This window comes from Sminthopsis crassicaudata, chromosome 2, assembly GCF_048593235.1.
Source record: "Sminthopsis crassicaudata isolate SCR6 chromosome 2, ASM4859323v1, whole genome shotgun sequence".
Lineage (NCBI taxonomy): Eukaryota > Metazoa > Chordata > Mammalia > Dasyuromorphia > Dasyuridae > Sminthopsis > Sminthopsis crassicaudata.
In genome coordinates this window covers 344911990-344924678 of record NC_133618.1, presented here as the reverse complement: position 1 = coordinate 344924678, position 12689 = coordinate 344911990, and the positions used below count along the sequence as shown (strand labels likewise).

The 12689-nt window shown below is 31.5% G+C and overlaps 1 protein-coding gene across 7 annotated transcripts in view; it reads right to left on the bottom strand.

Annotated features, from left to right (window-relative positions):
* Window positions 1–7817: 7817 nt before the first annotated feature.
* The window catches only part of MDGA2 (MAM domain containing glycosylphosphatidylinositol anchor 2), a 795736-nt gene continuing 790864 nt past the window's right edge, over window positions 7818–12689 (bottom strand). For all 7 annotated transcript variants that reach the window (XM_074290629.1, XM_074290632.1, XM_074290631.1 and 4 more), the window contains one exon: window positions 7818–9732. In XM_074290629.1, coding sequence (XP_074146730.1) covers window positions 9644–9732 — 89 coding nt within the window. In that variant the 3' untranslated portion in view covers window positions 7818–9643. The remainder of the gene's footprint in view (window positions 9733–12689) is intronic.

Sequence of the window (12689 nt, the reverse complement as noted above, 5' to 3'; positions counted from 1 at the left end):
TTGTATTCTAAGATGTTATTTCATTTACAATGGGAATTGTCAAGAATCATGTGGTCCTGACTATAATTCTTTAGTTCTTGAATGTCTTCTTTTTGTTTATTTTCAGTATTTATCTATCCATTCATGTATCCACTTATCTATTTATTTATTCATTCTTTTATTTTTGATATGACAACTCTGCTAGAGAATTCTTGGGATTTTTCTTTCTAGGTTGTTTTCTGGAAGTGATCAATGCTTTCTTTCTATCTTTTCTTTGCTCTCTAGCTCTAATATATTCAGACAGTTTTCATTTATGATTTCTTGAAATCATAAGTTTTTGAAAGCTTTTGAAAAATCATAGTTTTCAGAGAATCCATTCTAAATTATCTCTCCTTGACTCAGTTATTTTAAATATAAGAAATATCGCATTATATATATATATATATATATATATATATATATATATATATATATATATATATATATATTCTGATTTGATTCTATTGTTATTTTCTCACTGGGATAATTGAATTTTTGGTTTTTACCAATTTTTTTTTACCGAATTTTGTTTTTTACTGAATTAATTTCTTGGTAAGGCTTATTATGTTTTCTCCCTAAAGTTACTTATTTTCTTTCCAATTCTTCTGTTTCTTTATTTCTTATTTCATTTCTTCTAGGAATACTCGTAGTCCTTCAGGAAAAATCCATTTTTTTTTCTTTTGCATCTTTGCTTGTAATTCTTATGGTATTATTTTCTTATTTTAGGGGATACCTAAATTTTTCAATAATTTTTCATATGTATTTGCATTTTTTTATTTACTCATACTTTTAGTTTTAGTTCTTGAATTAGAACTCTGTTCCAGACCTATGATTTTACTTTTGGATTAAGTGGTAAATTCCAATTGATATTTATCTGGGCATTCTGATTTCTTGGGGTAAACTTTACTTCCAGGGGTTAACCTTGAGTGGATTTAGGAAGAACTAGAGTGTTAGGTATTCAGAGAATTTTTTGGCATCTCAGGACAGAGTGTTTGTAATTTTAGATGGGCTCACATTGTCCCATTCTGAGTGCATTCATTCTATGGTACTAGAAATTGGAGCAGTGGATGGCACAGTGGATAGAGTGCCAGGCTTGTAGTCAACAAGACTTGAATTTAAATTCATTGTCAGACACTTACTAGCTGTGTTACCCTGAATAAGTCACTTAACCCTGTTTGCCTCAGTTTCCTAATCTGCAAAATGATCTGGAGAAGGAAAACGAAACCCATTCCAATAACTTTGCCAAGTAAACCCTGATGAGGTAGATATGACTAAAACAACTAGACAACAATAATAAAGTTGATTGCTGCCCTGTGTTCCAGTGGATTTGTAACATTCTCATTCCATATCTTTCTGACAATTCAAATGTTTTTTCAGAGGAGTACAAGAACTTATTCTAAATGGTACTCAGACATGCTATCAAGATGAGACCCTGGATAGGAGGCAAACTGTCCAAATCCCCCTACCTACTTATTTAAAATCTTCTGGTGTTCAGTCATTCATAACAAACTTCTCTCCTACCTTTCTGGTATTCTTAGATTTTATTCACCTCCATAGTTCATGTGATCCAGAGACATCTCTATGTTCTTCACACAAGAATTTTTCCTAGTTGTCTTCCATTGCTAGAATTTTTTCACTCATCGTAGATACTTCTGAATTCTCTTCAAATTATAATTAAAATTCAATCTTCTAGAGAAGACTTTTCTAATTTTTCTTAAAGCTAGTGGCTTTCCTTTATTATTTCCAATATATCCTACATTTATCTTATTTGTACATAATAACTTACATTGGTATCCTCCTTTAGACTGTAAGTCCTTTGACAGCAGAGACTGTCTTTTGCCTTGCTTTGTTTTTTCAAAACTTAGCACAGTGCCTGTGATAGGTATCTGATCAGTGCTCACTGATTGATTAAAATTTGGGCTCTTGTCATTGGCCATCTTCTCTAAGAGTAGTAGTTGCAAGGAAACAATTTCCTTTGCCATCTCAAACTTTCAAAGTCACTCCCAAAGCATAGACATTTCTATCATGTAAAGGTATTTCCCTTAAAGTCAAGGAAAGGACAAACACAAAAGAAGTAATCCAAACCTCAACACAGGACTGCTAAGATAGGATAGTTACTTCAATTATTTTTTGCTGATGGTTGAATGGAGGCTGGGGATGGTGGATTGAGCAGGTAATGGAGTGGAAGGGAGTTACTCACCCCCTCACACCTTTCAGGTAGATGCTAAAGAGAGTGCCACAAAATTTCTGTGGTCACACAACTGCTAAGTGACAGAGGTGTGTTTTTTACCTCGTCTTCCTTATTCCATTCTATCCACTACTCTATGTGTAAGTTAAGTGAAGAAAGGATGGAGGTTAGTATCAGTATAGTTACATGTTCACACAACTAAAAATGTAACTGATAATATGCATAATAATATTCATGTCAGAGTCCTGTTTATTTTTATTGTAAACTATAGTCATTTATTAGTTTAAATTGAAATAGTAGGCATTTCATAAATATTTGTAGATTTGCATTTGACCTAAGAACTAAGCTATTGACTGAACACAGAACTATAAATAATGCATTTGTTTATATTTGTCTACTGCCAACTTGATTTCCGACTTCATCTGTGGATTTACCTTTCAAAAAGAGTACGTGGATTTTTAAAAAAGACAATGATATATTCAACATTAGTATACAGTAGAGACCATACATACTTTTAAGGAGTCAGCTAGGTGGTGCAGTAGAGTTCACCTGGAGTCAGAAAGATTGAAAGTTCAAATACAGCTCAGACACTTGCTGCTTGTGTGATACTAGTCACAGAAATAATTTCAGTTAAGTTTTTTCTTCAGTTTCTTAACTGTAAAATGGGATAAACAATGCCACCTACCTCATAGAGTTTTCATGGGATAATATTTGTAAAATGTCTATCACATAGTAAGCATCATATAAATGATTATTTTCTTCTTCCCTTTTAAGGACCCATTTAGCTAAAATACAAGAAGCTTATCAAAAGCAAGATAGTTACTTGATGGTGATATTTTTTCATTATAGAAATCCATGACAAAAGAAAAGCACAGATTCATTCTCCAGTGATATTTCCTTTTCTGCATAGATGGTGACAATGTCAGAAAAGTGACCAAAACATTCTCAGAATCCTATGGATGTTAGGCCATCTGAAAACATGAAACTCCCTTCTGGAATGCCAATATGATATCTTTGTTTAATGACCAACAAACTACTAGAAGAAATTAATTATATCAATTTTGACATTCTCGGTATAAACAAAACCAGAAGAGAGAACATTTTATGTAAGTAATGGGAAGACTGGCTTATAAATTCTTATTGAAGATAATTTGGTAGAGGTAGCTTTGTTGCATGTCAAACCATAATAAGAAGCGTCATTTCATGGGAAATTTGATCTTATATTGTAATGAACACAATAAATATCTGTGGGAAGTCTAACATGAAAATAATTACATCAAAGCCAGCATGCACACAATGCTTTAGGGTTTGCAAAATGTTTTACATATATTTTCTCATTCAATCTTCACAATAACACTGTGAGGGAGATACTATTAATATGCCCATTTTACAGTTAAGGAAATGGAGCTATTTTAATTTATTGCCTGAGAAAATACATGGTCACAGCTGCACTTTAAAAGATCACTATGCCAACTAAAATAGTGGTGTGGAGAAAGATTTGAAATAGAAAGGCTAACAGAAAGTTATATAAAGAATCTAGGCATATTATGATGAGACCTAGACTAAGGTGGCTCCAGTATCAGAGAAGAGAAATTTAACACCACACATATACTGGGAATTGTTTGAACAATTCAAAATCATGGTAATGTAAATATGTAAATATAAATGTAACATAAAATAATTTATTAAAAGATCTGCAAACTGCTTTATATTTCTTTTTAACTTAGCATATGGGAAATAGTTTAAATTAAGGTATTTTATTAAATAGATACAGTGAGACATTCATGTTTAGCATCCTGTTTATTGTGTTGCAATGAATCATTTGACTCCTACCAGATTTATATTGTAGAGTGCTTAACTTTTCACTCTCCTTTTTTTGGGGAAATCTCAATATGTACCAAAACCTTAGGTGTAAATAAATAAAAATTTTTGTATGAGAGCTTAATGTGCTAAAGACTCAAACCTCCTTTAACTTGAGTCAAGGCTCCTATTTTAGTTGTCCATGCTGATATAACCATTAAATCTCTCATATATTTATTTTTTATAATTTTAAATATAACAGCTATTCTAGGGAGGTGGTGTGATATAGTGGAAACAGACTAAGAGTAGAAACATTTGCAATCTAATTCTGACTCTCCTACTTTCTAGGTTAGAAACACGCACAAAAAAACAAAGAAACCTCCCCAAAAAATTTCTAGACCCTAGGCAAAATTTTAACATGTGTTTCATTATTTTCATAATATAGAGAATATTTGTTTATCTACTTCACATAGTTCCTCTATGATTATAATAATAAAAATTCTTAAAATCTAAATGAATGAATGTCACTAACATATCCATTCAACCTTTCACTTGTTAGCAGTTATTAATTATAGAAACGTCTGCAGAACACTAACATTGTATTTAACATGATTTCATTTATTGAAAAAAATGGAAAATAACATACATCTAACTCAGACTATTTAACAGAGGGAAAAATACCGGATGAGAAAGCAAATCAAATCTAGAAGTATACATGGATATAGCATAATTAGAAATTAAATATAGATTTACTTCAGCATAACATTAATTAATTAATTATAGCTGAAAATTTGGAACATGGGGCTACAGGGACAAAGACATGTCTTTTCCTGTTAAAGAAGCCACAGAATCAGTAAGATATAAACTAGATCCAAATTGAAGTGAACAAATTGAGAATTATTTCCTATGTTTTCCTATCATTTTATGTCAGTTCAAAATTAAAATCACATTTTTCATTGATTTGATGAAAACTTAATATAAGTAAATTTTATTCCTTTACTTATGGAATATTTTTCCCAATATATTACCTTCTGTTTCTACATATTGGTCTTTTGACCTCATTTCTTAAAAGCTTTTCATTCCAACTTTCTAATTTCTGATAACACTATATTCTGGATAAGAATGATGAAATTACATCACAGTTTAGTAAAATTAAGATGCATACAATATATGGTGGGAAAATCCACCACTTAATTTGTAGTACATTCATGGATTTTAATTCTTTCATTACTCATCCTTTTACTATTTTTCCATATAATTATTTGTGATTTAGAATCTTTTTTTCCCTCCCCACTTCCATATAATTAACATTTCCATCTTTCTTATAAGTCCTACAGAAATTTATCCCAATATTACATCTGATGTTGGCAGATGAATCTTCAGTTGCCTGGGGTCCACCCCTCCAGATGAGGGGATAGAGAAGAATCCTCATATTACATCCTAGTTTTTTTTCCTTGGAAGTTGAAATTTGAAGTATTATGGGCAATACTTTCAAAAACTAACCTCCTGAAAACCCATAAATTGATGACAGTTAGAAAGGGAACACTGGAGGGGAAAAAAGGCAAGATTTAAATAACTTCTATATTTTTTGTTGTTTTTCATAATAAATTAATTAATTACTAATTGACTTCAGTCATCCAGCAGCACCAAAGTAAACTCTTTACTTTATAGTACAAAATGAAATAATTTGAAAGGTGTATTTGCTGGCCAATTAGGCAAATGGATTTGGGGATAAGCTTGAAGTGCTATGACATACCTCACACTATCAAAAGGCACAGTTTAAAAAAATACATATGATAATGAATATAAACCTAAAATATCCACTAAAATAAAAGAGAACAATCAGATTTTCTCTATTTCTTCTAAATATCTTATTATAAAGGATCAATAATAAAACTTAAACTCTTTAAAATCTATATAAATTTCTCAAATCCATAAATATGGTATTAAATTAATTCTCCTTTTCAAATGTTAAACTTTTTTTTTATTAAAACATGACTTAATAATATGTCTTCTAAAATCCAAATATATGGTTGGTGAAAATTTAGTACCATTAGATTTTGGATTTTGTTAAATTGTAAAATGGGCATAAGATGACCTATTACACCAATGATATATAATGCAATGTTAGCTTATTTGCAACCCAAACCTAAGTGGTTTTAATCATCAGAACTCATTGCCATTTAAAGGCAATTTAATGATCAATGAGAAGTAACTTAAGAGTTTTAGCATATTATGCTATTGCGGCACATCCCAAACAAATTGTCTTAAAATATTTTTTTTGTGATATACAATACAACATTTATGATATACCATATAGCTGCAATAGTATGAGAGCCACAGTTTATTTTTTTAAATAGTTGTGAGAATAGATAGCAAATGACATAATGAAAGAGGGGATACAGGGCTAAATAGATATATATTTTTTTAAAAAATAAGAAAAGAAAAACTGGAGCTAAATGTCTAGATTGGAGGGCCAGAGATAAAGAGAAAGGAAAAGAGAAGTGAGTGACACTAGTACATAGCATAGTCAATGAAAATGTTATATGTATATCTATATTTGCATATACATACAATATTTATCTTATTTGCTTCCTTTTGATGAGCAATAACCAAATTAGATATAATTTCATTTCTGTCACTTTAAAAAATTAATTATATATCAACTTATATCCAACTTAAATACCACAACTAAATATAGAAATTACAGCTATAAGTGTATACCCAGGAAACCTAATGATATGGCCTCAAAAGTCCTTATTGAGACTTTTCACACAAAATAAAAATGCTTCAGACAAAATTCAACCTTTTTATATATTATTTCTCATCACCAAGGATCATAATCTTCTTGGTCAGTTCAACTACACCATGTACATTAAAATCTTTGTTATCTAGAAAAATAAGAATAGGCTAAATTATTAAGAAGGTATACTTAGCTCATTTACCTATCATTTTCCAATAAAATGTTTCTTGTTTCCTATTTCTATGCTTTTAAAGTATTTAAACTATAATTTTGATTTGAAAGGAGATTCTTATTTGTTTCTAGTCTAGCTAAGATATTCAGGGCCCTGTACACTGACAAATTCTATATTATCTTTGTTTTACTGACATTTTGTTTGGTACATGTGTATTTTTTAAAGTACCACCTAAAATTTTATAATTTTATTGTATTATGAGGCTTTTTTTATGGTCCAAGAGAAGATTCTTATTACTACAAGTTTTTAGTAAATAAAATCATTTTTGTTGACCGAAATTAAAGGGGTATGCCTGTCTTAAAAAGGAGTTTATTCAATAGAATAGTCTTATGATATCTGTCTTACCAGCTAAATTAACTAAGGAAAAAAGAAGTCATTGGATGGAGAGCAATATCAAAATGATATCTCATTGATATAAAAGATTAATTAGATGCATGGACCTATCATTAATGATGTGGATTAATTATTAATAGGGAAAGAAAATAATTTTCATTTTAATTTATAGGAGTCAAATTGTTTTTTATAACATTTCAATTTTTTAACAGTTCAGTTTAGATATTTATTAAAGCTTTATGATGATTCTCTCCTTAGTCAAATATGAGTATGAAGTAAGATATCATTTTGCCAGATACAGTACGACTGAAAAAGCATTTTATCAATTTTCCATGTAAAAAGAACTGACATTTTCAAAAGCATTAAATTTTTTTTTAAAATTCTTGTCTTTAAACATCAAGTTATATGAAGTGCAAAGATATATCCAATGACAATATATTGAATAAAAATAATTAGCTTGGTGAAGAAGTGAATATACATACAAACACACATACATCTTAACATACCTTACCTGGAAAGAGGCTTTATTGAACATAGCTGTAAAATGATCATTTCAGAAGAATTACTTAATTTGCACAAACATTTCTACAGAATTGAAAGAAATATTAAGCCTTGTCATTGTTCCACTACATCTTGTTGTGCTTTTTATATTTATATTTTCAAATGTTAAATATTAATATGTATATCCCAATTATTTGCATAATCAGTTTTTAACCCTGGGGTATTATCAATATATATTAATGATAACAATAATAATGATGACAATACTCTTCTTTAGACAAAAGTCTTTTTAAATGAAATTAAAAGCTGAAATAACTTAAGGAAACAGGTCATCAAGTTTCATAACCACTAAGTATAAGGGAAATTTACAATACATAGGAAAACTGGCTGGTTAAAGGTAATGGTTTGTCCTCAGGTAGCTCAAAATCATTTTTACAGATTTTTTTTTGTAAAAGCATTTGTGTGTTGTTTTAAATGTTGATAAAATAATAAAATACTATTTCACAATCTTCACAGAGTCTGACTAAAGGGCAGAGGCATATTACCCTCAGGAATTAAAATAAAGACAGATTTTTTTTCAGTTTCAATGTTGCTGTAGAGTTTCTATATACTGTGATCACAAACACTTTCCTTTTCCCTCAATCAACAAACTAGGACTTTTAAAGTTAGGGCCATCTTCATTTCAAGTGGACATTAATGAAATCACTTTTGTATGTTATCACCTAATTCTCTAAATAACAATTTTTTGCTCTGATTGATCCACTTAATAAACGGGGGTGGGGAGTGTTGTTCCCATGTCCAGTATCAGTGGAAGCTATTTTCTAATGGATAATAAGCTGAAAGGCCATGGCTGTCTAGTTGGTTAAACAAATAGCTCATCTGAAAGGGCTTACGAAGCAACTTAGATTCTTCCTTCTCCAGAATTGGCTTTATTTTCTTGCCTCTAATTACATTTAGCCTCTGTAGTTTGTTTATAAAAGTTTTACACAAACCACTCTTAGCAGTGCAAGCTTCTGTGTTGAAAAATTTTCAGGCTTGTTTCATTGAAGGCACTTGGTTTCCATGGCAATTTTTATAAAAGATAGTGGTTTGGTTTCTTCAATAGAACAGATGACTTAGTTGGGATGTTCAAGTGGCCGCAAGCAAATTCTGATAAGCCTATGTAACACGTAAGCCCAGGTTTCACATCCTGGATAATAATACATGCAAAAAGAGACACCATACAGTTATCTAGCTTAGCCATGGGGGTGGGGAAAAAGAGGATGGGGAGAGGACATGAATGTCTTTAAAAGCTCTGAGTTAGGATTATTTTCAAGAAAAAGTAACAGCCAAAGGCAAAAGGGCCTACATTTATGTAATTCTCTACTGAAAACCTTGAAGGGAAAATAAATGCCAGCTCTTCACATACCCTGTTTACTGTGAGGTTTTTGTTGGCAGGCCATTAGGTTTCCAAGGTAACAAGCAAACTATTCTTTTGAAACAAAACCAGTCATGACTTTGTGCTTTGACAAGGATTTCTTTCTATAGCTCTTTTTTTTCCCAGAGTTTAATCAGTTGAAACTGTATTCTTATTAGCCAGGAGAGCCCCTGAAGGTAGGTCTCTTCTTTATTCATGTCAAGATCACCTTTCATATGTAGTTTGGAATAAGTTATGCTCCCATGATGTTTTGTTTTGTTTTGTTTTTTATCCCCAGTGCTATTTGTTTTGTTTTGGAGTCTGTAGTCAGTGGAGGAATCTTTGGTAGTTTGTTTTTAAATGTCCATTTACAAAGACTCTTTCTTCATGTCAGTGCTTGGTGAATCTTTTATAGCCTCTGCCAGGATAAGGTCACCTTCGAGGATTTAAGATAGAGATGATGACAACAGCTGGGAAAAGCCATATATGTACTAAAATGCCACCAGCACCATCAACTGAATCTAAAGATAAAGAAAATAAATATCAGAACAGAAGAAGTAGAATTAGCTTTTCAGAGATATATATGATAAAACTTTAGTGTACTAAGAAAAATTAAAGTTGGAACAAGAAGATCATTTAAACAACAACAAAAATTATGTGTGTGTGTGTGACCTTTAATCTGGAAGGAGTTTGCTATGCATGACAGAAGATGAAGGAAATGAATTTCATCGTATTTATTTCCATCTCAAATAAAGCCTTCATCTCTACTTCAGCTCAGTACATAAACATTTCATTCTAAGCAAAATTTCACAAAGTATAATATATATTTGAATAATGTAGGTAGATGTATATTTCTGGAAAACCAAGCAATGTATGTTCTAGATGATAATTTGAGAATTTCAAATTTGAAATTTTGAATTTTATAATTTGAAAAATTTGTAAATTTGAAAATTTGAAAATTATAAACTAAAATTTATATGATCTTATGTAAAATTTTGCTTAGGATTATATACTGAGTTGAAGTAGAGAAGGAAGTTTTACTTGAAACAAAATTAGCTCAGGGAAATATCCAGAAATCCCTAAAAAGTTTAGTATCTTTTTCAAGCCTCATCTTTTTTTTCAATAAGTTTAATTTCATCTAGCAGGAAGACTGCTTTTGCTGTACCCCATGATGATTTGTTACAGAGAGGAAAATCTGTGTTCTTCCTTTTTTCTGCATTTAACTACTTTAACAATGAGTCACTTTTTATTGTCTATGATAAATTATCAGACTTCAGATCCCATAATCTTTGGGACAAGGGAAATTATAGCAATTAATCAACCAAGTGATTAATATTCATAAAGTGTCTACTACATACCAGGCAAGATAAGATGCCTCAGTGACACATTCAAAGAATAAAACAATCTTTATTCACAAAGCTTTTACATTCTAAATGGAGAGAGAAATGCATGTAGAAGTATATAAAGCATAAATATAATATTAAGAAATAGAAAAACATAAAAAGAAACTAAATACAGGGTAGTATAGAAGGGAGATCAGTAGCATTTGGGAGAATCAGGAAAGATTCATGCAAAATATGGTATTTGAATTGAATCTTAAAGACTTCATAAGGTCAGAGATAAGGAGAGAGTTAAGGGAATATGAGATATAAGTATCCTTTATAAGGAACAAAAATAAAGATCAGTTTATCTGGAACAGAAAATATAGGAAAGGCAATAGTGTTCATTGAGACTGAAAAGTTAGACTTGGAGTTAGCTTAATGATGGCATTTTGAAATTATATGAGTTATATTTTATTTTAGAAGAAATAGGGAGATACTGGAGTTCATTGAGCAGGGGAGTGATAAACTCAGATCTGTATTTAAGGAAAATTATTTTGAGAACAGTATATCAAATGGATTGGGGGAAAGAGAGATGAAGTAGGAAGACAAATTGGAAGGCTATTGTAATAATCTAAGTAAGAGATGACAAGGGCTTGAACTACTATGTGAATTCAGAGATGAGTTGGTATAAAAGATGTGAAGGTAAAAAGAACAAGTTTTGGCAAATGATTAGATTATAGCATGAGGGAGAATGACGACACCAGGCTCCTCTTCTCCCACTCCTGCTCTCACACCAGAGAAATCCTGTGTGTTTATTCTTCAAATATCCTAATCATTCAGTTCCTCAGTCTATTCATTCACCTCTCATTAGCTATATTCCCTATCCTTCCTTAGCCATATTTAAAGATGTTGCCATCCTTGAGCTTGCTGTCACCAACACATGTACCACCTCCATGTTCAAGAATTATTAAATCCCTTTACCTGACCAAAATCTATTGGCCTTTTACCTCTCCCTCTGCCTTCCCTAGAGTGTTCTAGAGTGTTCCCTAGAGTGTTAAATATAACACTCTTCTTCCAAGAGTGTTATATTTAACACTCTTGATCTGCACCATCTGAAGAGTCTGTGATTCCTCAATTGTCTCTCTTGTCTTCTTCCTTGCTATGGCCACTTTCTTTCCCTCATATTAACTCCCATGTGCAATAATTCAATTCTAAACTCCTCTCTCTTGAATTCCTATTCCACTTTTCATATTATAGATTATACTTTGTCATGGATCACTGCTATAATCAACTGGATGTCTAGTAAATATCAAAAAACCAGTATGTTCAAAATATAACTAATTATTCACCCTTCACCAAAAAATCATTAACAAAAAATACCTACTTCTTTACATTCTCTGTTACTATAGAAGGCATCTCTATTCTCCTATCTTCAGGTTCTCCACCTAGGAGTCATTTTATATTCCTCATTTTTTCTCCTCTTGGTTGTTGCCAAAGCTAATTAATTTCAGTTTTTCAGTATCTTTCAAATATGCCCCCTTCTCTATTCTGACACTGCCATCACTCTAGTGCAGGGTTTCATCACTTTGTGCCTTGATTAATGCGATAGTCTGCTAGTGGGTCTGTCTGGCTTATGCTTCTTCCCACTCCAATCTGTCCTTCATTCAGTGACCAAAGTGATTTCCCTAAAATGTAAATTCAATCATAATTCTACCCAATAAACTCCAATAGTTTCCTATTGCCTGTTGGAGCAAATGCAAAATGCTCTATCTAGCATTTAAAACATTTCATATCATAGCCCCCTCCAGCTTTACTCCATGCTATTGACCTATTGGTGGTTCCAGGAAAAAGGCATTCCAAAGTTCCCCTTGCCTGGAATGCTCTCCCTCCTCTTTTCTGACCACTGAACTTTTTTGGCTTACTTTAAGTCCCAACCAAAATTCTGCTTTCTTCAGGAAGTCTTGACCAATCCCATTCACTTCCTATTTATCCTATATCTAGCTTGTGTTGTATATATTTGCTTTCATATTATCTACTCCATCAGATTGTAAGTTCCTTGAACGCAGGGACTGTCTTTTGCTGCTTTTTTGTTAATTTCGGTATTTAGCAGTGAACCTGACTAGGTGCTTCAAAAATGTTTATCAATTGATTGAAGT